The 27,278-nt window shown below is 35.5% G+C and overlaps 4 protein-coding genes and 2 long non-coding RNA genes across 8 annotated transcripts; 3 read left to right on the top strand and 3 right to left on the bottom strand.

Annotated features, from left to right (window-relative positions):
• Positions 1 to 402: 402 nt before the first annotated feature.
• On the bottom strand, positions 403 to 2,519 carry LOC129573871 (senecionine N-oxygenase-like). Its single transcript, XM_055455005.1, has 6 exons — positions 2,455 to 2,519; positions 2,102 to 2,368; positions 1,675 to 2,036; positions 1,265 to 1,507; positions 884 to 1,047; positions 403 to 790 (listed from the first exon to the last, which is right to left on the bottom strand). The coding sequence occupies exons 2-6, from the start codon at positions 2,317 to 2,319 to the stop codon at positions 470 to 472; spliced, it is 1,308 nt and encodes a 435-aa protein (XP_055310980.1). The 5' UTR covers positions 2,320 to 2,368; positions 2,455 to 2,519; the 3' UTR covers positions 403 to 469.
• Positions 2,520 to 6,787: 4,268 nt separating this feature from the next.
• On the bottom strand, positions 6,788 to 7,653 carry LOC129573872 (uncharacterized). The gene is made up of 2 exons (XM_055455007.1): positions 7,547 to 7,653; positions 6,788 to 7,335 (listed from the first exon to the last, which is right to left on the bottom strand). The coding sequence occupies exons 1-2, from the start codon at positions 7,579 to 7,581 to the stop codon at positions 6,792 to 6,794; spliced, it is 579 nt and encodes a 192-aa protein (XP_055310982.1). The 5' UTR covers positions 7,582 to 7,653; the 3' UTR covers positions 6,788 to 6,791.
• Positions 7,654 to 10,631: 2,978 nt separating this feature from the next.
• On the top strand, positions 10,632 to 14,793 carry LOC129573867 (juvenile hormone esterase-like). The gene is made up of 10 exons (XM_055455000.1): positions 10,632 to 10,951; positions 11,097 to 11,235; positions 12,269 to 12,565; positions 12,680 to 12,964; positions 13,102 to 13,199; positions 13,319 to 13,423; positions 13,744 to 13,919; positions 14,003 to 14,104; positions 14,206 to 14,328; positions 14,448 to 14,793. The coding sequence occupies exons 1-10, from the start codon at positions 10,745 to 10,747 to the stop codon at positions 14,647 to 14,649; spliced, it is 1,734 nt and encodes a 577-aa protein (XP_055310975.1). The 5' UTR covers positions 10,632 to 10,744; the 3' UTR covers positions 14,650 to 14,793.
• Positions 14,794 to 15,967: 1,174 nt separating this feature from the next.
• LOC129573869 (uncharacterized) lies at positions 15,968 to 16,953 on the top strand. The gene is made up of 2 exons (XR_008688641.1): positions 15,968 to 16,346; positions 16,483 to 16,953. It is a non-coding gene; the product is annotated as an uncharacterized LOC129573869 (long non-coding RNA).
• Positions 16,941 to 18,210, bottom strand: LOC129573870 (uncharacterized). The gene is made up of 2 exons (XR_008688642.1): positions 18,073 to 18,210; positions 16,941 to 17,936 (listed from the first exon to the last, which is right to left on the bottom strand). It is a non-coding gene; the product is annotated as an uncharacterized LOC129573870 (long non-coding RNA).
• Positions 18,211 to 18,248: 38 nt separating this feature from the next.
• Positions 18,249 to 27,272, top strand: LOC129573868 (trans-1,2-dihydrobenzene-1,2-diol dehydrogenase-like). Of its 3 annotated transcripts, none has more exons than XM_055455002.1 (5): positions 18,343 to 18,358; positions 25,731 to 25,884; positions 26,004 to 26,503; positions 26,608 to 26,854; positions 26,920 to 27,272. In XM_055455002.1, exons 2-5 carry the CDS (start codon positions 25,807 to 25,809, stop codon positions 27,175 to 27,177), a joined length of 1,083 nt encoding a protein of 360 aa, XP_055310977.1. In that variant the 5' UTR covers positions 18,343 to 18,358; positions 25,731 to 25,806; the 3' UTR covers positions 27,178 to 27,272. The 3 variants fall into 3 exon arrangements, with proteins under 3 accessions (XP_055310979.1, XP_055310977.1, XP_055310976.1); XM_055455001.1 differs by lacking the exon at positions 18,343 to 18,358 and adding an exon at positions 25,065 to 25,458; XM_055455004.1 differs by lacking the exon at positions 25,731 to 25,884 and having other exon boundaries at positions 18,249 to 18,358.
• The last annotated feature ends 6 nt before the right edge of the window (positions 27,273 to 27,278 follow it).

The following is a 27,278-nucleotide window of genomic DNA, read 5'->3' as shown; positions in this document are numbered from 1 at the left end:
TTTTTTTAACAATGTATATTGTGATTGGCCAAAAACCTACGTTAAAAGTGACCCAGTGTTTTCATTGTCTCAAAAATTAAAATTAAAATAATACCAAATTTTTTTCAACCATAGTGGTTTTCTTTGTGTACCTACTATGTACTGTACTTGTGTATTGCAGTATTTCACTTTTGTATTCATTTATTTCAATATTTTTATTCTTGACTTTAAATTATAGGCGCCTTTTATGATTTTTATATTATTCTTGAATGATTCTCAAGTTTGTTTCAACAATCTCTAACCTAACACACTACAAGTAGTCCAAAACAATGCAATTCGATCATTTTGTAGGTATAGTTACTATGCACTGAATCTCAGCACAGACCAAATTGGGGAAAGACAAAGAATACAACATAGTGTATGTCTGGCGAGTAATACGATATCAAATGAATTGATTTTATTCACTCTCCAACCCTTTCTCGATTGGTTTTTACTCTTCTCTTTCCTTTACAAATGTTTTATCATCAATTATGGTGTATTTATTTTTACGAAATCCGACAGGATCATTCACTAAACAGTTTAACGCCTCGGTAAACATGTCTAACAAAGATTCCGGGAAGCTCTGAATGTCGGCAGTTTCCTCTATCCCTCGCCAATACTGCTTCTGATCATCTGGTAGTAAAACATGCAGTTTTCTTTGGGAAATGCCTTTTCTCCTAAGACTTTCAGCATATTTTTCGGTATCCTTCAACATATCGGCTTTTGAGGGCAGCGGTTTGGCTCCAGAGATGAATTTCAATGCAAGACGTGCCTGTTTTTTACAAATAACATTCGATTAACATTTTGTATAAGTTTAAATGCCATAAAACAAAGACCATCGATCTCTGTTATGTTTTACGTTTACCTGTAAATCATACACGCGATTATTCACTGCAAATGTTGGTAGACCAACAAAAGCCATCGTAGGATGTTCAATGTTTATAATTTGCTTGTAAAGTGATTGGACATAATTGTCTTCAACACGAATACCGGTGTCAGCACCCAAAAATGGGTACACATAATTATAGCCTGAAAAATCAATACCCATGAGATTTCTTGTCGATTTTAAGTTTAAAAATATGAAAAAACTCAAATGAAGAAAAGAGTATGTTGTGCGCACACTGTGCGATACACACGTACACGCAGCGTAGTTGTAAACAAACGATCGTATTCGTGGTCGTTCGCGTTTGTCACGAATACGACCTGCAATTACATGCTATCAGTTATGTATTAGTGTATTAAATACCTGTTGCATAAATGATCACACTGAAATCTTGTTGTGATCCATCTTCGAATTCAGCTCCATTTGGTGTCAAACGTGTTACCTCTTTTTTTAGTGAAACAATATCCCCGAATTCATCTCTAAGCGATTCATATCCAAAGGCCGTTTGATCACATATGCTCAACGTTATTTGGTTCACAGTGTTTGCAAGGTGAATTACTAAATCAATACCACTTGGTCCACCACCAATGACTAGAACATTCTCCCCTGTTGAAATCAAACAGTCAAAAATTATCAATATAATCAAATGCTGGGTTGATTATTTCAAGAGACCAAATAAATTCGACCGAAGATGTGTATGAAACTATCTGATCGAAATCTAAACGAAAAATGGGCTTGAAAATTCGCAATTAAAATACGTAAATTATTCAAACCATGGAAAGCTTCAGCTTTTCTGTAATCGTGGCTGTGCATGATTTTTCCCTTGAATTCGCTGGCACCTTCAATTTGTGGATAGTTTGGTGAAGAATATATTTTGATGCAAACAAAAACCACGTCATACACTTCTGACTTCGTTTTTTTGTTCTGCATATCTTTAACAGTTACTTTCCACTTGTCGTCTTTTAATGAAACAACTTCTTCAACCAAGTGATGGAATCGTATGTGTTTCTTCAAGTCAAAACGATCAGCATAGGAATTTAAGTAGTCTAATACGTCTTTTTGTCTTGGATACGACTTTGTTCCGTTTGGAAAATGGTGATCGGGGTATTCCATTACTTGATACGGTGTATTCGTTCTATTCGAAAGTAATAAATCAAAACTTGTCGAATTTAAACCATAAAATGATTGATTCTAACGCACCTCAGTTCCTCATACATCGCACTGTGAATATTTACACCGTATTCATCTTTGCCCGTTTCATCAGTATACACCCACGTTCCACCAAGCGCCGCACCCTTTTCGTAAACGTCCACCTTGTGTCCTTGTTCGAGAGCATTTTTTGCACTAGTAAGCCCAGATGGTCCAGCACCGATAACAGCTATATTCAAAACGCCCGTTTCCCTACTATTCACCGTCATTTTATTTGTACTTTCAATTGAATGAACAGACTGAAATCACAGCACGAATCTATGAATAAAACCAAAATTACTTAATAAGTAAAACTGAAATTATTAAGCACTTGACAAAATATTATCATTTCATTCGTCACTTACGTCGAATGAATAGATGATAGAGACTGGTGAATTTTAGTTTTTTCCAGTGGTAGCTAGCAGTCGTTCAACCAGCTAATGACAACAACGTGATATTTGACGAACAGACATGATACTTATAGTGTTTGTTGAAAGTAGATTAGATATGATTTCAACCGGATTTTATGATAAAGTCTTTATCAACATAATGAAACAAGAATTCCATATGTAGTGGTGGGAGCACGTGTTTCAATAGTAAACTCATAATCAATAACAGTCTTATCTGAGATATTTTTTTATTTCAAAACAACATGTATGATTATTTTTTCTTCAATACAATACAATACGTACAGATGGGCGGACTATCTGATTAACCTATTAATTACCAGGTTTCTTTTTTTGTTTTCAAATTGCGTGATACTTTCAAATATTATCAATTTTGGTCTAAAAATAACAGAAGACTTCGCAAATCGTGAGATATGAGTCCCATTTATTTTTAACAGCGATAGAAAAATTGAAAATTCAGTACAAATTTGTAGAATTTCTTGGGGGATTTTTTTCCAAAATTTTTGGTTTCATTCGATGATCAATCCAACCAATTTGAAACGTTTTAATTGATTTTGTAATATTCTCATGGGGAAGTATGAATTTCAAACTTTATTTTAGAAAAAAAAAATTAATCGAATTCCCCATTTGGGGAGGGCGATAAGCCCTGAGAAAAATATCGAAAGTCACTGGTCGAAAAATCGACCACTGGTAGTTAATGGGTTAAGATTAATTAATCTTAATCAAACACCCTAAATTCGCGATGATTAATACGACCACTTAATCATGATTAATTGCGATTAAGTGGCATCTTAATCACTTTAAAAGTGATTGTGCAAGTGATTAAGTAATGGCAAAACGCCCACCTGTAGCATTACGATTGCGTCCGCTATTGAAAGTTCTAAAATAAAACCAAATGATTATTTGTTGGCCAATCAAAGTGAAAAGTCACCAATCAAAACGAGACAAAATAACAATAACAACCAACTAATAAAGGAATTACTTTTCCGCAAACTTTGTTTGTATGGAAAAGTATTGGTTTTACTAGCCTGAATTTCATGACATCTCCACTTTCGGACCACTATAACGTCACGCCAAACTTTAAAAAGCACATATCTGTACACTAGGCAATGTAGATGGGAACAAATCCTATCGATCAAGACCTATCTGCCTCCAAAAACATGTTGTTTACTATGAAAAATGTGCAAAATCGCGATGTGCGTATGGCGTCGTCCGCGTCCGCATTCGCGTCCGCGTTTTTTGTTCGCCGATTATCTCAAAACGTTGACAAGATAATTGAGATCTGTAAAAGCCAAAAGTTTTGGCATGTTGAGACAAAGCTTCGGATTGATTTTGAGCCCTTTCTGATCTACCAATTTCGTACCATAAGCCTCCGACTGAGGACCTGAATAACCTTGAAAAATTACACTTTTGTACGGGAAGTACAGTCTGCGCGATATGTCTTGACCGCATTGACATTTAGAAATAATGCTGAAAAACAAGAACGGTTGTGCCAACCAAACAATGTACGGAACAAAAACACAACGATTTTATGTAGCGGGAGTGAGATAAACCTATTTGCACATAAAGTCGTCATGCTCATTCTGTGTTAGCATCGAAGCTAGTGCATGCATACACACAAACAACTGTCACATTGAGTACAGCACATCCAATATGGAGATCTTCCATAGTTTTACAATGCGCTCTTCACTCACCATTCGTTTCTAATACACATATACGAACACAGAGTCATAGCGGAGAAATGAGTGCTGTGATGCGCAACTAGAACATAGTCAATGAATACTATGTGTTTGTGTCCGTATTCTAACGATGGAGTGCACGGCCGTAGCCAGCACAAATTTCTTGGATGAGCGGAGAGAATTTTTGGGTGAGCGCAGCAAAATTTGATGATTATGAAACTGTCATTAATTTTGAAAATCGATTCTGTCTAGTGTAAAAGCCACAAATAATCAAATAATGTATAAAATGTGATTTTATAGAGATCCCAGCCCCTTGGAACTTCATTCCTTTTATTCCAAAAACGCTTCATTCACAGATTCACACTATATCACGGTGAAACACGTGATTTGTAATTTCTAGCGAATCATCAGGATTCTTAATCCCATCAGATTCAATTTAGTGTCTGTAGTAATTTGAAATTGTTATTCGTATTGTATTGCTTGAACTTTATAATATGCCACGTCAGAACTAACATATCAATTTAAGACAACGGTTTACACTGTGTTGATGTTGTCAATTTGATGCAGAAATTTTTCTTGAAAAACCAATACACACGACAGCCATTGTAAATTAGTTATTATCAATAGGAAAATAACTCAAACGATTCGCTAGAAATTACGTATCTACAGAAATATAGATTTTCAGTATTCAGTTAGAAAATCGTACTATAATTAGAGAAATTAGGAAATTTTTCAATATAGTTGACTTTTGCATTGATGTGGTCAAAATGTTTTCACTTTAATCATCATATTTGGCTTCAGTTATGTTGGTAAAGTGTAAGAAAAATATAATTTGTGTAATGTTCAAATGAAAAAAAATGAGTTGCGAGCGGAGCGAGCAAAATTTTTCAGAGGATTCTTAACTACAGCGAAAACTATAGCTAAAATAATTTTGGGAGTCGAGCATTTTTAGGTGAGCTCAAATAATTTTTGGGTGAGCTGAGCTCACCCAAGCGTATGGCTGAATACGGCCGTGATGGAGTGACGAAGTGTATGCACGTTCGTTCGTGTGGAGTTGCGCGCTTCTCTTTCGCTTTGCTTCATCTCATCCACATGCGATACACTCATTAAATGAGTGCGAATTTTTTTCAGCATATTCACCAATATTTAAATGTATGGCGCTGTTCATTTTATAAATTCAGTGCTGCAATGAAATGAGTGACGAGAATGAACGCAGTTGATGTGTTTATGTTTATATTCCATTTCAATGCGCCATCCGAATGATTATAAATGACAAAGTGAGACGCACACACAACATCTTTCAGATTCAAATGCCAACCAATACATACAAACGCACAGCTCGCTCCTTGCAATCGCAAGTCGGTTGCTTGTCATTCGTTCGAAATGTCATTGCATGTCTCATTACAGCATTGTAGAGTGAGTAGCATGACTATATGTTATAAGGCGCAGAATTGCCAACAACTGTCAATGCGGTCAAGACATATCGCTCAGACTGTACCAAAAAAAAGCTACTAAATGCCCATAAAAAACTTGTTGGAAATTCGATCAAATTTATGCCCCAAATGTCAAATCAGTACAATCGGTAGATGAACGCACCCCAAATAACCATAAGGAATACATTGAAAGAAGTTAGGAACGCAATCTTAGGGCAAAGTTTCCAACAAGTTCTTTGGTCCAAAATCGACATTTCTTGAAATTTTCCTCGAAAAATAGACTTTTATATGAAAAATCACACAGAAAGCCATTTTTTAGGGTTTTGGTCAAAGCAAACTGATATTTTTTTGCAAAAATAATGGGAGCCTTCAAACATCCGAACACCTACTTGCCCATAAATTTCATCCGAAATCAACATTTCTTGAAATTTTGTTCGAAAATGACACTTTTGTATGGAAAATGGTCGAAATAGTTATATTTTAAGGTCAAAAATGCTATGGAAAAAGGGTTCATTGAAATTTTGGTTAAACATTAAGCGGGAGGTAAACTAAATTGCTGCGGAGCGGAAAAGTTTGGATTACGTATGTAATTCGTTTTATGTAAATTTTTCTTTTGTTCATGATATTTTTTTCGTCAGGGAAGCGATTGACTCCAGTCACTCCACATGCTCGTCGTTTTGTCCAATCTGTGAGTACTAAGTTTCCGTGAGTGATACGCAAGATGGCAGCACCTTAAATGGCGTTTTTATACACAAAGTAGATACTTGAGTGTAAATTATGTTAGTGACGTATCAAAATGAAGGTTTAAAAAAAATACATTGTATTTTAGAAAAATGTTTGAAATTGCGTGTATATGGACGAGTTCGAATGTTCTTTCGTCGCTCGCGCTTGTTGTTGCCAGTTGTAACGAATTGTGTAATCTTTTTCAACACACCTTTCGAGGTAAATAACTTATGAGCCGACGAATTCTTATTGAGTCTCACTCATTCTCGAATCAATGACAAAAAAAATCCAACAAATCATTAAAATCAAGAATGAACTAGAAAAACAATTCGTACTACTTTCAAACTGAATGAAAAGAACAAAAGCACAATAGGTAGCAATAGGTAGAATAAGAAAAAAATGGGAAATTTGTTATAATGTTTATTGCAAAATTGTATTAAATAGAAATTATATAATAAACCTAGCCTTTAAGACTATACGATTTATAATATTTTATGGATTTAAGCATAGATTTTCCCCACTTGGTTTGCCCTCTGGACACACAACAAATGAACATGAAATAAAAAATAATTGAAATAAAAATTGTAGCAAGAGTGACTAAAATAATAATGAGTGCTGTGCATTGAATTAAAGTTTTTTCTGTTGGTCCATTTGACTCTGTCACAGGGGAAACTTCATCTACCGCATCCTTGCTTGTGACTCCCTTCGTTGCTAGTGTAATTGATTCAGCTACAGTTGCCTCTGGGTTTGATTCATCTTCGCCTGATGGACTTTGTGGCATTTGTGAAGTTGAAACTGGCTCAGTTGTACCTGTCGCATATGGTGTTTCACATTCATGTTTACATCCAAAAATTGTATGATAAATACGCTTTGTTGCAGTTTCGACACCATCCATAAAGTTTGAAGCGATGTTGCCGCAAAACCCGATACCTTTACCGACGGCATCGCTGGCAGATTGGAACGTATCGCCAAGTAAGCTCCTAAAATTGGTCTCAGCACACAACCTATAACCAGGAAGAATAATTAGCAAGAATAGTATAGGCAATTTCATTTTCAGTTCTTTCCACTTTTACTGTGATTCACTTCAAACTTTCGGGGATACTGAATTCAATCCAGATCGAAGGTTGTTACGTGAGGTGAAAATATATTAATCCATTTCACCATTGTACATGCCAACACGTTTTTGGAATAAAACAAAAAATCATGAATACATACCCAGCGACAAAAATCGTGAAGACTTTCACGATCATTTCAATTGAAACAAAGTAACGACAAAAATGACAGAAAAAACAACATTGTGACAATGACAATAAAATCAATAGCTGGAGAATGTCGATTGTTGAATCTTGTTTGAATAACAACGATGCGACGTTATCACATCTTTTCGGTACAAAGGGACTCATTTGGAATTTGATATTCCGTTGATAAACGAAGAAATTGGTTTTGCCAAATGAAACGAGTGTTAGAGACGTTTGCTATCTGATTACAATCTTCTTAGTACTCAAGGGGCGATATACCAATATTCCATTATATGTTCGATTCGATATACGTTTTTGAGACTCCCTCCTCTAGTTTCACTCGCCATAATGCATTAAATCAAACACATTATCTCAACAACTCTTGAACACACATAATTTTCTCCTGAATTATGGACTGGGTAGCACACGTGATTTATCTTCGTTAAATTGAAGAACTCGAGGTGGGCTAACGTTTAAGCGAAAAAAACGGCCACTTGACACCCCCGTAAAAATGAGATTTTTCACTTTTTATACTTTGAACCCATATTTGAGGGCCTGAATGGGCCCGGATGGGGTGGTCGTAGAAAAATTTTTTTGTAGCTCCATCGATTATCTATTGAACCATGCATATAGTTTTGAAAGTTTATACCACACTTTTCATAGTTAAAAATGTGAAAAAAGTGCTTTAGTCAATTTTTCGCAAAATACGAATCACCTTAATTTTTAATCAGACGTGGTCACCCCAATTTTTTGGCTTTATGAGTTTTTGGCCATAACAAGTTCATACACCAAGTTTGAGCGAAATCGGAGAGGTGAAATCCTATTCTTGTTCGGTTTCGTGTGGAATTGTCGTGTAGTAAATTTTGTCTACAGTCGAAGTAAATAAAGTGCCATAGTTGATCTGGAGCCCACGGTTTCAAACTAATATACTCATCGCCAGCTTGTTCTTTATCAAGAATTCAAATATTTGTGCAGAGATTGAAATTCAGATTGGGGACAGTTGCAACTTGTCATACATTGAACTAAATAACGCCGATTATTATACTACCCAGTTGATTTGTGTATTTATTTGCAAAAGTAATTTATCAATTTGTGTTGGGTGATCACGTAGGACGATAGTCCGACAAGTGACGCTCCAACAACTGTGCATTTCAAGCCAAATGCCAGTTTTTGCGTCACGAGTATATATACAGTAAATATGCTATTTTCTCAGGACACTAAAGTTTGGTCTAGACAAAAATATAGTGGTTTCAAAATTCCGATAAATTTTCAATTCTATATCCATATCCCACAAAAGGGGTACCCAGGGGGTGGTCTGAGGTGGCCAAGAGAAGCTCCACCTCGCCACCTTTCCAACGCCGGTCCAAGCGCTCCGATTGGTCCAAAAACGAAAAAGTGATGGGCATTGGCAGTTTGACCATGGTTTTCTATGAAAGTATTGATTTGGATGTGCGTGTCTCCGTGTGTCCACGAATTTTCTTGACCCCCACAGATTCTGGTGTCGATATGCCCAAGTTGTAGCTGGTGTTGGGCCACATCGAAACCCGTCCTCAGATTGACATTTGCATTACAGGAGAGCTGGCTATGGCTTCACTAGCCTGCATGTATACGATTTTTTCAAGTATTTATTTCGCACACTAGATCAACTCAGACGCCCATCGGGCAAAGTCAGCTCGTAATTATTTGAGAAGACCTTCAAAAAGTTCCATACACACATGCCAATGTTTATGTGATATAAAAGAAAAAAGTCGATTTTTATGAAAAATCGACCCCCTTGAATTTCACACCAAACGCGATTTCTCAAAAATCAGCCCGACAATGTTTTACCAAAAACTGAGCGTTTGTAGCCGGCTACCATATCAACAAAATGGCATATGCCACATATCCGGGAAAATTCAAATTTCGAAGTTCTGGGCATAGGCAATTCATCAATGAACGGAATTTGTACGAAGAGTCGCATTCTACGATGAAATTGCTGCCAAAAATACGCATCTACTGGCTGAAAAAGGCTCATGAAAGACCATATCCGCTCAATTTTCGACGAGCAATCGATTAAAAGTGGTCACAATGCGATCTGAGGTCATTTCATGCCCGAAAAATAGGTCGGATTGAAGTGAATTTTTCAACTTGCTCTATTTTCACTGAAAATGACATTTTTGTTCGGAAAACACGTGAAATAGACCTCTGACGACATTTTGGTCTTAGAAAATTGCTATTTTTTCGTGAAAATAATGGTACTACACGAACACTTGAATATCCATTTCGTTGTCATTTTGGTCATAAATCGGTATTTTGGCATCTGAATGTATGAAATTGAACTTTTGTTCGGGGGATACATAAAAAATGCACTTTCCAGAGCTTTGGTGGTTGGAAATTAATATGTTTCAATGAAGTAATGAGTCTAAAATTACTTCAAAACTCTTTTAATGGATATTTCGAAATTTAATCACATTTTACAATGTCCAATAAGAAAATGGAACTTTTTTTTAATGAAAGTGGAAATTTACAAAACTTGTGAAATGTGGATGCAAATGTTTTACCCGAAAAATTACAACTTCCCAATGATAAGACCTTAAAATAGACATATTTCTGGCAAAAGTGTATTTTTTCCGAGAATAATTGCCTTACAAAACTAGTGATATCAGATGAAAAACCTCTAGACGAGGTTAAAATGGAGTGACGCTCCTGTGCGTGGATTTACCACTCAAAATGACTGATATCATTTTGAGTGACGCTTTGACGCTGTATTATCTCTGGGTACGAAGTTCAAAAGTATTTTTCGCATTCACTATTGTGAAAATTTATTTACAATAAGGAAAAATATCGCGTCACGACTTTTGGACGGCAAAACGCTTGAAAGTTTGACTTGGAGACTAAATTCAAAAGTCATGACGCGATATTTTTCCTTATTGTAAATAAATTTTCATAGTGAATGCGAAAAACACTTTTGAACTTCGTACCCAGAGATAATACAACGTCAAAGCGTCACTCAAAATGATATCAGTCATTTTGAGTGGTAAATCCACGCACAGGAGCGTCACTCCATTTTAACCTCGTCTAGAGGTTTTTCATCTGATATCAGAATTACAGTAAATAAATAGAGTGCAAATTGCTTATGTCTGATTCCAAATAAATCGCTGCTAATTAGTTTGGATCGTGTCATTACATAGTAAAGATGTTCTTGGTGCACGTTTATTTATTTTTCATTGCGCTAATTTCCGTGTTCACGACGCACGTAGCGGCTGAACAATATAAAATTGTTGAAACTCTTGACGGTCAAGTTAGAGGTGTGCAAAAATTGACACTTTTGAAAGAAATTCCATTTTATTCGTTCAAAGGGATTCCATACGCAAAGCCACCTATTGGGGATTTACGGTTTAAGGTTCAACAAAATTTATTTATTAAAAATTCCATCGCTTTTCGTTGTGTTTTCAGTCTTTTGATTAAGAAAGTAAAAATAATTTCAAAATTGCAAAGAAGAAGAGGTGTGAAGTGAAATATAATGTGCATCTTTTCATAACCTAAAGGTACCTGAACCAGTCGAGTCTTGGAATCATGTGCTCGATGCATTTGAACATGGAAAAATTTGTGTACAACCCGGAAAGTTAGTTCCCCAACCATTTGCACAGAGTGAAGATTGTTTAACATTGAACATTTTTGTGCCAGGTAAATTATTGGACCATTTAAAACTGACTTAAAAATACAGTTCTGGTTGATCCAAAAGGCGGAAATTGTTTATTCAAGTTCAAGTGTCTGCGCGTTATCATTGCAAGATTATGTAGCTTGTGTATGTAGAAAAAAAACGTTGAAAATATTATAAGTGTTCGATTACCCGTGTGAAAAAGAAATGACTGACTGACTATAACTTCAGTTGACTTTAGTTGATTGAATTTATATTTTTGTTCTAAGAAAATCACTTGGTCCCAAATGAAGCAACATAGATTGACTTGTAACTTCAAATGATTTCAGTTAACTATGATAGACTTACACTACACTTTGTACTGAAATGTCAATCAAAGTAAGTCATTTTTGTCCCAAATTAGTTAACTGACTGCTCAGTTACTATTTTTTCACACGGGTAGGTAGTGAATATTGATAAAAGTAACAAATTGATTATTATCAACGATCAAATTGTGTGTGACCGTGAACACACTTACTTTTTGTAAAATTCAAAATCATCAAAATGAACCACTAAAATCGAGAAAATCAATTCTTACCAAAATATTGGACTTTTAATAGTGACATTTCACAAATTATCATAGAGTGTTATTTCGCGACTGAACAGACCTGAGCTGAGATAAAATTGCTAATTCAGCCACCTTCATTGCTAACCGAACTCCACCTAACCTAGTAAAATTGAAAAACATCGTGGAACTTTGCAAACAATAAAGATTGTGCACAGTGATAAAATAACGCTTCAGGCGCTGGAATTAGAAAATTCAGCTCAGCTCAGCCCAGGCTTGCTCAGCAGCGAAATAGCACTCTCTGCAAATTATGCCTCAATTAGAATGCGATCAAACTATTGGAGCAAAAATGTACGGTAAAATTGATACAAGGTACAAAGTGAAAATCAAAGTGCAGGATTTTCAAGACTAGAAGCTATATTCTACGACTACTTTTCCTCACTCTGATTCGTTGAAATTTCTTAAGATCATTGATTATGTAAAGATATAATTCAATTTGATAAAAATAATTCTAGCTAACATAAAAACGGACGAGAAATTGGCTGTGCTGTTGTTCATTCATGGCGGTGGATATGCTGAAGGTTCGAGCAATGATTATTTCCATGGGCCAGATTTCATAATTGAAAAGCAAACGATTGTGGTAACAATAAATTATCGACTTGGACTGTTGGGCTTTTTGTCGCTTGACTCCCCGGAAATCTCCGGTAACATGGGTCTGAAAGATCAGCAATTGGCTTTAAAGTGGATCCATTCGAATATCGGTCGATTTGGTGGAGACAATAAACGAATCACGGTCTTCGGTGAAAGCGCAGGTAAAACGAATATTTTGAATATGAATATAAATCTGATATCACCCAAAATCCAAATTACATAATTAAATGTCTACTATTGAATTTTGTTTCAACTCTAACGCATGTAAATCATAGGAGGTGCTTCTGTTCATCTCCACGTGCTATCGGCTGAATCGCGAAAATATTTTCGCAATGCGATTATAATGAGCGGAGTTGTCGACAACTATTGGGCAATGTCTGACAATAATGACCATGTAGAACTCGCTTACCAAATGGCCAGGGAATTGGATGAACCAAAGGACACCATTGAAGAATTGGTAGCATTTTTGAAATCAGCTCCACCCAATAAACTTAGTCAAAACATCAATATTGCGGAAACAAAACTTCGCCTTCCACTCCCATTTACGCCAGTTATTGAAAGTAAGTCTTCATGTTGAGATTTTGCTGTCTTAAAGCTGAGTCTTTGTGTTGAATTTAGAAACATAAAAAGATTTGATTTGATTGAAATAATTCATTATAATAATTTTTCTTTGCAAAAATGTAAAATTTCGAAATAGGAAAAGATGCGATACAACCATTCATAGTGGACACTCCGAAACATATTTACGAAACAAAGAAAGTAGAAGTCGATGTTTTGTTCACAATGACGTCTGCGGTTTGCATTATTTGAATTTGATTTTTTTTTATTAATGTTTTTCTTGATGATATTGTTAGTTTGGGGTTTTCTGACTGTTTATGAATTCATTTCCGTATTTCATTTGATTTTAATATTAGGAAATGGTGGGATTTCTTTCGATGTTGCCACCACTAAAAGATCAACCTGAAAAGTTTGATATCCAATTGCCATTTAGAGGACTGCGATTTTCATCTAATTCCGAGGTAACTTACCATTTTACAGGTTACCATTTTTCAGTATTCACTCTTCCGAAAACAAAGCTTGTAAGAAAAAGCTTGTGTTGATTTCACTGGGCAAACAACCTGTTGAACATTTTGCCCTAAGATTGGGTTCCTGACTTCTTCAATGTATTATTTATAGTTTTCTTGGGTCGTGTTCATCTTTAAATTCATGTGAACTGATTGAACATTTAGGACATGAATTTCTTCGAAGCGTACACCAAGCCCATTGTTGAATAATGTTTAAATTTACTTTTGAACGTCGATTTCCGCAGGTTCACTAACATTTTCCCAAAATTTTCTAGGAGCATCGTAATTTAACCGCTGAAATTCACAAATTTTATTTCGGAGATGGTGCAAAAGAAGATCGAAGCATTAACCAGTATGCTGAATTGTTATCGGACCTTAACTTCCGTTATGGAATCGATAAGGCTGTTAAGACTCATGCGGCCAAATCCAAGGGCAAAACATACTACTCTTGGTAATTTGTTTAGACAATTTAGCGTCATTTTTTGTTTGCTGTGAAATGAAAAACATTCAAATTTTGAAATTCATTGAACACAGGTTTTCAGTTGATTCGAAATTGAATGCATTCAAATCGCAAAATCCCGATTCCGCCAAATTACCTGGCGCTTCTCATGCTGAAGATTTGTTCTATTTGTTTCGGTGAGCCATATGTATAACTTCAGGCAATAAATTGCATTGAAAAAAAAAATGATAATCAAATGTATGGTTGAATTTGAATGTGATTTTTTCCGTATTTATAGGTGCCATATGGTTCAGTCATTATACGATGAAGTTATTTCCAGCAAAGATGATGAACATTCGAAAATAAGTCTTCAGGCCATCGATCACATCAGCAAAATATTTACGAATTTCGCAAAATATGGGTAAGAATCGCGTAGACTGATTTAATTTCCAACTTTGATTGCGTTTATTTCAAGGTTACAGGGTACTCAACCTAGAATAGAATGAAAATCATTTTAACATATTATTTCTGATCAAACAGTAAACCAACGCATCAAAATGACCCTTTAGGTGGATTCCAACCAGTAAATAATGACGAAGTTCATTATCTTGATATCACTAACGGTGGATTGACAACTGGCGTTGGGCCAAATCAAAAAGCTTTTGAACTTTGGGCGAGCATTGAACAGAGAGCTATGCAGCTATCGGAAGGAACAATAAAACCACTACGAGATGAATTGTAGACTACGAATACTTTTATTGATAATAACACACTTTCAGAACTATCCATAGACGTAGAAGTGAACACAAATGGTACTGATATATTGCTTTATTTTGTTGTTTAAACTGTTTGTACATGGCTTTTTCAAATAAATCAAACAAACGCACCTCTAGTTTTCTACAAATTACTGTGGCAATAAAGTAAACAACTGATAGCAATATAGGATTCCGACTTGGTTAACCAAATCAAACTGTGTTCGAAATCGAACAACGTTTTTCATTTTTATAAAAGCCAATCGCACTTCCTCTGGAAGCGCGAATCATATAAATAGAAGATGGACTATGGTCTACTTCTCAGTTGAATAGAGATTAGCAAAGAGACGAATAAAATTACAAAGTACACAAACGCCGTGTGTTTTATTTCTTGTTCGGTTTATTTTTTCAGTTTATTTTCTACCTCGAAACCTTTTGTTGGCAATCCCAACAAACTGTTTGTGTGTTATCACTCAATGAGTATGAGATATTTATTAGAATTATCGCTTCAAAGTTTTAGTTTGCTATTAAACAAGTGCATTTGCCACAGATTAGTGTTAAATTGACTTGCACATCGCAAACATGAACTCAATGAGGCTTTATTTAATTTTTGCTGCATTTATTTGGGATGCTTACTCGTTATTATGGAGAGATACTCATTATTATTGTATGTTAACTAGTCTAGATCAATTGTACTAAATATCAAAAACCGAAAAAATGTTATAAAACATAGAATAATTGAAATTCCAAGTGGTCATGTAGTAGTATTTATCTTTTTTGAGTTTCTAATTCAAGGCATATTATCATTTCTGTTTCCTCTGATTTGCAGAATGTTCAATCAAATTTGCTTCAACTGTTGAAATCTCCAAGTGATGTAATTGCTTGATCCATATTCAAAGAAGTTTCACACTGTGTCGCTAATCAAAAGAAATGTTTCGTCGTTGGCGAGAATGAGAGAACGATCTATACATTTGTTGTTATCATATCGCTTGAAACTCATGTCGCTCACTTCATACAAGCACTCATGGCCGTTTGCTCCTATTGCTTTACCATTACTTTGTTGATAACGAAAACGGTTAGTCGTATGGTTTCATGCTTGGTCAGAAACAATGATAAAGTGCGCATTTACGTATCCCGTTCAGCGGTTTATTCAACAAATGATTATTTCTACAGAATATTCGTCATTCCCATTTATCAAATCATGAAACAACATAAATGATGTGAAATGAGAGAAATTTTAATCTACATTTATTTTCGTTTTCATTTCAACTGGCTTCCCATAGAAAAAATCCACATAAAAAATGTGCTCAAAATGTTCTCCATATTAGTATGGCTCATACCAACTTAACATCATCTTTGGTATGAGTCAGACTTTTACACCAAAAATTCCATACAAAACGAGCACATTTTTGATGTGAATTTTTTCATGGGTTCATCCAAATGCGTAGAAACTTGATAAGGAATGGTCTGATGTGGCACTTTACATCAGTTGCTGCTATTTTTAATTTTGAAGTTTCAGTTAAAAAACGCTTCTCCTCGGCATCGGTCGCACATTTAAAGTGCTCTCATTGCACGGCAGTGCAATTGTGACCTTGAGAAAAAAAAGTGACTAAAATATGTTTCGAACCTACGATTTTAGTCATATTTTGATTTAAAAGTCGCTTCCAATCAGACTGCAATAATTTCGGTGAGTTTTAGATCTTTTCATAACAAAATGCAGCATTTTTCAATTTAGAATAATATAAATTTTATCAAAACCGTAAACAGTTGTTGAAAGCTCCAATTGAAAAAGAACTGAAATATTTATTTTTCGCTTTTTTCAGAATCAAAATGATAACCGAGCGAAAAGGTGGAGACTTTTCAATTCAACGTACGAAGGGAGGCCGAAACATTGGCCAAAGTACCCGCCACAGTGTGAATGGGAGAGGATTTTATCTCACCTTGGAGTTCCAGTCTCAAACTGCCGATCATCACATCATCTCAAATGATACTTCGTAGTGAAGGAGTTTTTCTTTTTTTCTCGTCACTTCCAAGTTAAATCATATCCATCGCAGTCATTTTTTGTGTGAAATCTTCAAAGTGATACATTTCAAGGCATAATTTGTGCACCAGTTGTTTTGTCATTACATCTTCACGTAGGAGAAATGCTACGGACAATTTTCTTTTTCTACATAAAAATTGCAAAGAAAATATGATCGGCTTTTCTTTGAAGTGCAGTTGTACTTTTGAGATCTAATGTGTGGATGAGAATTTTAAACCAATTAATGAATAACAAATAATGTTTGCGATTTGAATCAAGAACTTAGTCAATTGCCTTGAATAGTTGCAATGTGCAGTGGCGTATTTCCATTATTGTCCTTAGCTTCGATGTTGGCTTTATTATTGATGAGCAGTTGAGTGGCATTCGAATGTCCTGAATTGAAGTAAGAGTTCAATTACCATTCCAAGCTGCATCATGAAGGGGTGTAGAACTAGGGAGCAAACTATTTTACACCGCTTCACAATTGAACTCTTATTTAAATCCACATTCAATCGCTTCACTTTGATTGATTTCCAATTCATAACATCGATATACCATTCAAGTACTTATTAATAATGGCGCCGACGTCAATGCTAAAGACAATGGTGGAAAGACGCCACTGCACATTGCAGCTATTCAAGGCAATTGCCTGAATCCTTGATTTAATTCATTTTATTGTTTCACATCAAATTCATTCTTAAATCTAAGTTTATATTTATCTATCATTACAATTCTTTGCTTTTAAAAACACTATGAATAAACACTTAGAAAATACATTTAACAAAACAACTGATTTTTTTTACTTTTTCTTTCAACATCTAAATTATTTCCATTTTTGAAAATAGACACTGCTGTTTTAATTGAATAATTGATGTGAGTATGAAATAAGTGGTGTCTTCCCAAAATCCCAGAAATCAGCCAGAAAATTTCAAAAAAAAATCTAAACGAAAAAACTTGAGCAATAACTTGACATTTGAAAACTGGTGCAAAAATTATGCTTTGCAGATTTCTTACAAAAAATTACTGCGATGGATATGATTTAACTTGAAAGTGACGAGAAAAAAAAAGAAAAACTCGTTCACTACGAAATATTATTTGAGATGATGTGGTGATCGGCAACTTGAGATTGGAACTTCAAGGTGAGGTAAAATCCTTTCCCATTCACACTGCAGTGAATACATTGGCCAATGTTTCGGCTGTTCCTTCGTACGTTGAATTGAAAAGTATCCTCCTTTTCTATCGGCTATCATTTTGATCCTGAAAAAAGCAAAGAATAAATATTCCAGTTCTTTTTCAATTGGAGCTTTCAACAACTGTTTACGGTTTTGATAAAATGTTTATTATGCTGAATTTAAAAGTGCTGCATTTTGTTATGAAAAGATCTAAAACTCACCGAAATTACTGCAGTCTGATTGAAATGACATTTTAATGAAAATGTAACTTAAATCGAAGGTTTGAAATATTTTAGACGCCTTTTTCTTGAAGTCACAATTGCACTAAAAAGTGCTGTGCACTGAGAGCACTTTAAGTGTGCGATCGATGCCAAGGAGAAGTATTTTTCAACTGAATCTTTCGAATTAAAAATAGCAGCAACCGATATAAAGTGCCATATGGAGCCATTCCTTATCAAGTTTCTACGCGTTTCGATGAAGTCAGTTGAAACGAAAACGAAAATAAATGTAGATAACAATTTCTCTCATTTTACATCATTCATGTTGTTTCATTAATTCTTAAATGGGAATGAAGAATATTCTGTAGAAATAATCACTCATTGAGACTAGGGCAAAAAATATGGGGAAAAATACTAAGCGCTGAAAAAGAAATATATGCGCAGTGTGCAAATTATCATCGAACTTTTCATACAGCATGAAACCATCAGGCTTTGCTATGCGATAAATCTATCGGCATAAATAAATTTATCAAATAAATTTATCAGATAAATCGAATGCGTTGCGTTGCATTGCGTTGTTGTAATGCATCTGCATTAAAAAATTCATATTTTCTTCCGGTTTTGCCAAGTCCAAATTCCAATTTGAGGCTGGAGGACTCTATTTCCAGAACACATTGCATCAGGTCGGATCCAGGATTCACTTACAGCTCAGCCAATACTTCAGAAGCTTTTACTAGTCTTGTTTTCAGCTTATACTGAAAAATAGCGTTTATGAAATATTGGCTGAGGAATTTATTTGCTAAATTCATTTATGCTGATAGATTTATCGCATAACAAAGCCCTGAAACCATACGACTAACCGTTTTCACTATCAACAAAGCACTGGAAAAGCAAAAGAAGCAAACGCTCATGAGTGCATGAAGTAGAACGCTACTCATGACATCAGTTTCATACGTTGTGATAACAACACATGCATATTGATAGTCTAATTTAAAAAACAAAATCACGGAGCTTCGCTTTGCTTCTCGTTGTTGTGGTTAAACTGCATTGGTTTCAGGAATAATGTACTATTCGCACTGCATAAAATCCATCGGTTACACTTCGAGTGGACCACCCTGTACAGTTGTGAATTGATTGTGATTTTTCAAAAGGCGTTTTTTCGACATTTTTGTTAATTCGTCTGATATTTATTTGTGCATTGATTTTTTATATTTTCTTATTTCGATGCTTATGAATATATTCTTGCGACAGCAAACTTAACGCAAAAAATAATAACTACACTTATTTATGATACATTTTGTGTATACACCAAAAACCAATTCAATTTCCGATGACCATGCTGAACGTCCGAGTTTGTTTAGAAATTCAATGCACTTTTTTTAATGATGGCATATTCAGTTTGATTATTTATATCAATGTTACTCTTGACGATATACTGGTAACATGGATCCGATATGATCATCTCCCGATTGATTGGTGCACGTTTTGGTTCACAAATTTCGCATTTGCAATCAAAGCCTCGACGAGATTTTAATTTTGTCTTTCGTTCATTTGACGGCATTCCATCGAGTTCATTTGAATAAGTGATGAAAAGCTGCTCACCCGTTTTTATTGGTCGTCCTATACCAGCGACAAAATTGCTTCCTAAACTACAAGTGATCATATTGGTAGTACATGAATGATTCATGAGAGAAGAAACGTTTGGTAAGAGATTAGAATGTTCATATTCAAATGTATTCGTGTTGTAAATTAGAACGTGGTGCATAGCCAAATGCATGAGGAAATGCTTCTTTCGAGCACAATCAAACATACTTTTCACTTTTGGCAAAGCCATCATACATTTATAAACCATGTCAGCTTCCGTCAGTGCAGTATCATGCAGTGCTGATGTTGAAAGTTTGAAGAAGAAATGATATTTTGACTTGGGATTGTTCAATGTTGTCGGTAATGCTTTGGGATTTTCGTGCAATGCACCTTCAACAAACTGCATCAGACTGTACACGCTGGGAAAACTAGTGATGGCAAACAAAAGTGTTTAGATCTCAAATCTAACTGGAAGTGGTAGGTGCGAAAAAAAATGTGCCGCACTCAAATTTGTGAATTTGATCGTCATTTGTGCAATTATCGCTGCAAAACATAGCATCGGGGCAGTTTGGACAGGCCATACAATTCATGCATTCTCGAAAACATGAATAACACACCGACGGTTCATCGCTGACTTGAAGAATGTCATTTTCAACCAAAACAGTTTTCCCAACTGGAATGTCGCACTTCGCAATCAGATGACGATCAAATTCTTGGTTGTATTTTATCTGCACGACGTTTGCCATGCACGCGAAATTTTTGTCAGCTTCATAACTTAGTTTCGGTTTGAGTCTCTCTCTACGCTCAACCATTGACATCAAGCTCAAAGTATCGTTTTTACGTTGCTCTAGTTTCGGTCTTAAGCGATCAGGTAAATTTGCCTTTATGGCAAGATAAATATCGATCAAGACTTCATCCAACATTAGTGCGCGGAAGAAACATGCTGATCGATTTGAATATGCTAACGCAACGTTTTCAGTGCCAACTTCAGCAAAACACAAGCTTTTGTCGCAGAAAATTTTTGCTTCGGGTCAATTTTCTTGGCGGAATTGTTCGTTTCCCTTCGAGCGCCATTCGGTTGATTTTTGATTGTTTTTCCGACTTTGTTGCCAAAGGGATATTGCAACTTTTTTGACCAGAAAAAAAGTCATCTTACGCCGTGCCCGTAAATTATTTCACTGTACATTTAGATGGTGGAGCTTGAACAAAAGCTCGACACTATGCATAAACTTGGAAAGAGCTTGATAAAATTGATGAAGTACACATATTTTATGGTCTTTACAATACCCCTATGTTTGTTGCATTTGTCGTAGTGCTGATCTCTGTACAGATGCGAACAAATCGACGTATTTAGCTCGCCCAGTTTCCTTCTTCCATAACTTGTCCATTTTTGATGACTTCTGTAATAAATTGAATGTATTGTGAAATTACGTATTGAGTGACCAAAATAAGGTTTTTTTTTATCCATGAATTGTTCTCCATAATCAATTTACATACCGTGTTTCGCCAAATCCTTTCAGAATATAATGGAATGTAGCAGTTATATTACTTGAATGAAAAACAAAACGAATAAATTTGTTTACGCAAATGAAAAATAAAGAAATAAAAATGGCTGACAGCGTGAACGTTTGTGCCTTTTCGATGATCAAAGATCAATTGGTATGCATTTTATGTTTGCACAAACAACAATATTATTGTTCATACTGTCGATGTATTCTATATAAATTCGAACGAATACACCACAGTACGACAACAACAGAAATCTCCATATGAAAATATGACGTAGAATTTAGCGCCATCTTAGGACGTGTATCGTAATTGTCTTAGCTGTCATGACACATAAACTAAGGCCGCATACTTCAGCACATACAAATATATATTGGGAGAATTCTCTATAGAGAATCGTTTTCTATGTAGAATTCGTATGCACCGTTGATGTATGTTGTAGTATTAATGTAGTATTAATGTTGAGCTCAGCTGGGCTGGAATTCTAAGAATTCCACCGAAATCGTTCGGAATTATTTTTTTCGTACATAAGACCATATTGGAGTGAAAGAGAGAGATTCCACTATTTCTCAGCGTTCCACCGGAATTATTCCGATAACTCAAGGAAGAGTGGATTGTGTGAGAAATAATTGCGGTGGGACGCTGAAAAATAGTGAAATCTCTCTCTTTCACTCCAATATGGTCTTATGTACGAAAAAAATAATTCCGAACGATTTTGGTGGAATGACTTAGAATTCCAGCCCTGAAGGACTACTACATTTGCATAGCGAAAGTGTGCGGTGCATACTAATTCAGCATAGAATAAGTAGTCTTATATCCGTAAAACGAACTTTTTCTCACAAGTTATGTGTTCCAATTCCCCCTAATATCACTGAAACCATTTTTATGTCAGGAGAATTCTTTCAACTGAAATTTTTAGAATAAAAATAGCTGCAATTGATGTAAAGCGTCACATATCAGGCCAATCCATATCAAGTTCCTACGCAATGAATGAAGTCAGTTGAAACGAAAACGAAAATAAATGAAGATTACAATTTCTCTCATTTCACATTATTCATGTTGTTTCACGATTTCTTGAACGGGAATAAAGAATATTTGTAGAAATAATCAGTCGCTAAATTACCCGCTGAACGGGATACGCATATACGCACGTTATCATCGTTTCTGACCGAGCATGAAACCATATGACTAACCGTTTTCGTTATCAACAAAGTAATGGTAAAGCAAAAGAAGCAAACGGCAATGAATGCTTCTATGAAGTGAGCGGCATGAGATATGATAGCAACAAATGATGATTTGATGATCGTTCTCTTGCTTTCAACGTGACTTTGACAAATGCCATTCGGTATGATCAAAGATGAAATATTTCTTTTTATTTGCGACACAGTGTGGAACTTCTTTGAATATGGACTCGGCAATCATATCACTTTCATTTTGAGATTACATCAGTTGAAGCAATTTGAACTGAACATTCTGCAAATCAGATGTAAGATATAAAAGATATACCTACAATTTTCACACCAACCATTTGGTTGAATATTAAGTGCAATTGAAGTTATCATTTTCAAGAGATGTAACGAATTCGCATGCATCACGTTTAGATGAGCCCGATCCATCGTGTAACATGGTTACAAACGAATCAATCTATAAAAATTGTTATGCATAATAATATTGAAGAAATATTTAACAAAAATATCAATGCTCACTCTCAATTCCTCTTTAACACTTCCGCTATTATTTGGATCGATCTCATTTCGCAGAAGGGCTATTAATATTTCAGCTTTTGAAGCACCTTAGAAAACGTGTTGCCAATTTTTTTTTCATGTTTTCGTGTACCATCGCACTTTGTTCGTCAGAAGTTTTATTTTGAAAGCCTCGGTACAATTCCACAAGAGTTGGATTCAGCATTTGGAAGTCAACATCATATACGATGGAATAAAAAAGCGCCTAGAACCGAACATTTACCAAAAAGTGATTAATTTTGCTATCGATTTTTGGTTTACAATAAAAATACAGTAGAATCTCGGAAATGTTAACTCACACAAAAGTTGATTGTCCAAAAAAATTAAGCGAATTTTGACGACATTGAATTTTTTTTACAAAAAGGAAAGAAATTTGGTCACAAGATTTTTTAAAAATCTAATGAAGCATATGTCACAGAAATGATAAGAAACCTGGTTTTTTCAAACCTTCCAGAAAATGTAATTTTTCAGAAAAGTTCACCACCTTTGACCCTTTGGGACATTTCGATTAACTTTTCCGAGATTCTAGTGTACATACAACTCCTTCTGTAATATCATCAAGTTTGGTTGAGTCACAAGCCACAAAATTATGAAAAGCGCTGAAAGTATTGTAAACCGCTGTTAAATTTACATCCGGACTCAATATCACTTTCTCAAATGCTTCTTTGAAACTTGGAGTCGAATTGAAAGGGGCTGAATAGTCGGAACAGGACTCAGTCGTGGTGATTGAAGTGCTCGAACAGAGCTGGAAATAAAAAGATCCAAATACTTAAATAGTTCACATTCAGACACACACTTACGAAATGTGTACTAAACAGACCTGTGCAAAGCCAATGCCAATAACAGTCACCAATAGAAGTAGCTTCATCTTGTTGCCGTGTGTAGTTTTGCAAGGAACAGCCGCAACTGAATCTTTAACATTGAAAATTGCTGTAAATACCAATGGCAGATGCAGAGGGGACAAATTTATTTTTACAATTTATGAGCAACGGGTTATCGAGATGTTGATATTGCACTAGTGCTTATGCAATTATGCATTCAATGCATTGAATGCGTTAGGACGAGGCAGAGAACAATTACGTCAAAACACTTATTTTGCATTTTTACTGATCATGTAATTGAACAATTCAATGTAAACTATAGTTGAATGAGTGTTATATTTTACATAATCGACATTCGCAGAAACTTTGACATGAGAAATTATCTAAATGATTTTTTCGACAAAATTGACTTCCGCTCCTAAAAACAGTTTTTTGCGTCGCTTTTTTTCACGGAATAGATTCATATCTAATTTTTCAAAACAAACAAAAAATACGGTTTGGCTATCAGTGTTCCTATGCCATAATACTAGTGGGAATATCAATTGATCCTTTGCGTATTGACATTGATACGCCAAAGACCACATTATAATAATAGCAAAGAGAGTGATAACAAAACCGTATACTTTTGTTTGTTTTGAAAAACGAGATATGAATCTATTCCGTACAAAAACGCGATGCAAAATATTGTTAACAAAAAAAAGCGTGCGATAACGAGAAGAAAATTCCATACAAATCGCATTTTTGAAATAAAGAAGACTGTGTCCGAGTAGACTGATGGTACGATTTTAATACGGAGTGTCTACAGCTTTCAGTGCTGAGTCACGCCCTTCTTTATATTTCCTTTCCAAATCAAACATGTGTTTCAAGATTGCTGAGCATCTCAGCATTTCGTAAGGCACGGATATATCCGAGCATATCGACGACGCATACAATGGCGTGCGTTGCTATGCGCAGTCGCAACGACTCGACCGGAATGTGTATGTTGTTGCTGCGTGCAGCCACATCAACTGAACACACTTCGGTCGAGTCGTTGCGGCTGCACGTAGCAACACACGCCACTGTATTATACAGTATGCGTCGTCGATATGCTCGGATATATCCGTGCCTTACAAAATGCTGAGATGCTCAGCAATCTAAAAACACATGTTTGTTCCAAATATTAAATCAATCTTACCATTTGCAACGAGTTGAAATAAATAAATAAATAAAGGCTCTATCAAAGCGATGAGTATTTTTAAACTTGGAATTCCCCAGTTTAACGCCTGTTTTTGGCTTTGTAAATTATTATCGAACAATTGATAATGATCATCTTGAAGAATATTCAAACACAAAGCATTCATTATCACGCGTTGACCATACATTGTAATATTCGGTGAGTGCCACTAAAAAAATATCCACACTCATCTAGTGCGTGAGACGCATGCGGATGGGATGAAGCAAAGCGAAAGGGAAGCGCGCAACTAGAACATAGAGTCAATGGGTACTACGTGTTTGTGTTTGTGTCCGTATTCTAACGACGGAGTGGCGAAATATATGCGCGCTATATCGTTCGTTCGTATGGAGTTGCCCGCTTCTCTTTTGCTTTGCTTCATCTCATCCGCGTGCGTCTCACTCACTAAATGAGTGACCATGCGTCTCACGCACTAGATGAGTGTGGATATTTTTTTAAGTGGCACTCACCGAATATTACAATTTATGGCGTTGACGCAATGCAAGTAATAAATCGATAAAAGCCGGTACGTGAGTTATCAATAATACATGGCAAAAAGCAGGAATAAACTTGAATAATGATTGAGATCACATGCCTCGAAGCATAACAGATTAATTTTTTGTTTATAAACTTTGTCATAGCTACATGACGTTGACATTCATTCCACTCGAGCAGCGATTTTTACTCTATTTTCGTAAATTCCAGTTTTTTCATTGCCATTTTTTTCTGTCTCTTTGATATCTTATCGATATTTTTCAAAAAACTATAAAACCTTGTTATTTTGCCACTCTTCGACAGTTTAAAATTGATGTTCATCAATTCTAAGTGCAGTGATACAAAGTAGAGGAAGTTTTTTTGTATTTCGAGGTTAGCCATGGTTAAAAATATTGTAATTCTGGGTTTTTTGTGCCTTTTGGCATGTTTTGTTGACTCAAGACCGTCGGAAGATAAGGTATTTGGAATTTGTTTGTGTTCAAATTCATTTTTTCGTATAAATTCAGATTTGTCAAGCATAAAATCATTGAACCCACCAATTGAAAAAAATAATTTAATTTGCAATAACAATTTTAGCCGAAGCCTTTCAAATGGGGTCTTGTGACTGCTGGTAACGTTTCACACGACTTTGCCAATGCGCTCGGAACACTGGACCCAGAAGTACATCAAGTTGTAGCTGTCGCCGGTCGAGATTTGGAGCGAGTAAAACAATTTGCACAAAAATTCGAGATTCCAAAAGCTTACGGAAGTTATTTAGAATTGGCACAAGATCCGGATGTGGATGTAGCATACATTGGCACAATAAATCCACAACATGTAGAATTAACTCAACTGATGCTGGATCATGGGAAACATGTGCTATTGGAAAAACCATTGACGATGAATGAAAAACAAGCACAAAAACTGATCGCGTATGCCAAAGAGAAGGGACTATTTCTAATGGAAGCACTTTGGTCACGTTACCTTCCAAGCTTCCAGTATGTTCGTGAACAAGTCCAACGTGGAGCGCTCGGTGAAATTTTGTCAGTTGAAGCCGAATTGGGGTTGGATAACATGCAATTCGTTGAACGGGCTATGTAGGATAATGAGATAATGCTTATAATTTCTGAATACTCTTTTCATTATTCTTTTCAATCTTAGTATTTGATGTGTAACTAAAACGAGGAATTATCTTTAACAGAAAAAAAGAATTTGGAGGTGGAACTGTGCTAGACATTGGAGTTTATCCAATTCAACTCTGCCAATGGATATTCCAACAAGCTCCAACATCGATCAAAGCAGCTGGTAAACTGAACGACGATGGGGTCGATCTCGAAATGTCTGCGGTGATTAATTACGGTGATAATAAAGTGTGCAAAATTAGAACTAGCTTCACAACTACATACAAAAATGGAGCCACAATTGTTGGATCAAAAGGCCAGATTACGGTAATTTTGTTGAATAAATTGGTTTTATTATTGGTTTGTGTCACATTTTGACTTTATCATTTAAGATGCCTTTATTTTGGATCACAACGTCGATCATTGATGTTGATGGAACGAAAAAAACTTGGCCTTTACCCAAGCCCAAATATGATACCAACTTCATGAATAGCGCTGGCTTTAGATACGAAGCCGAAGCAGTACGACAAAGTATTAGTGAAGGAAAATTAGAAAACGAAGTGGCCAGTCATGCAGAGAGCTTACAACTTGCACGCATTGAAGACGAAATCCGAAGACAAATCGGCGTTAGATATCCACAGGATGATTAAACAAAGCATTATAATTGACAAAGAACTAATAACTGAGATTGTTATTAATAATTTATAATTCCATTGTTACAATTGACAAATATTGATTTTGAAGAATAAAG

Source organism: Sitodiplosis mosellana, unplaced genomic scaffold (assembly GCF_009176505.1).
Source record: "Sitodiplosis mosellana isolate CC-2019 unplaced genomic scaffold, AAFC_SMos_1.0 Smas_scaffold_6145, whole genome shotgun sequence".
Classification (NCBI taxonomy): Eukaryota; Metazoa; Arthropoda; class Insecta; order Diptera; family Cecidomyiidae; genus Sitodiplosis; species Sitodiplosis mosellana.
This window is presented reverse-complemented; position numbering and strand designations above follow the sequence as displayed.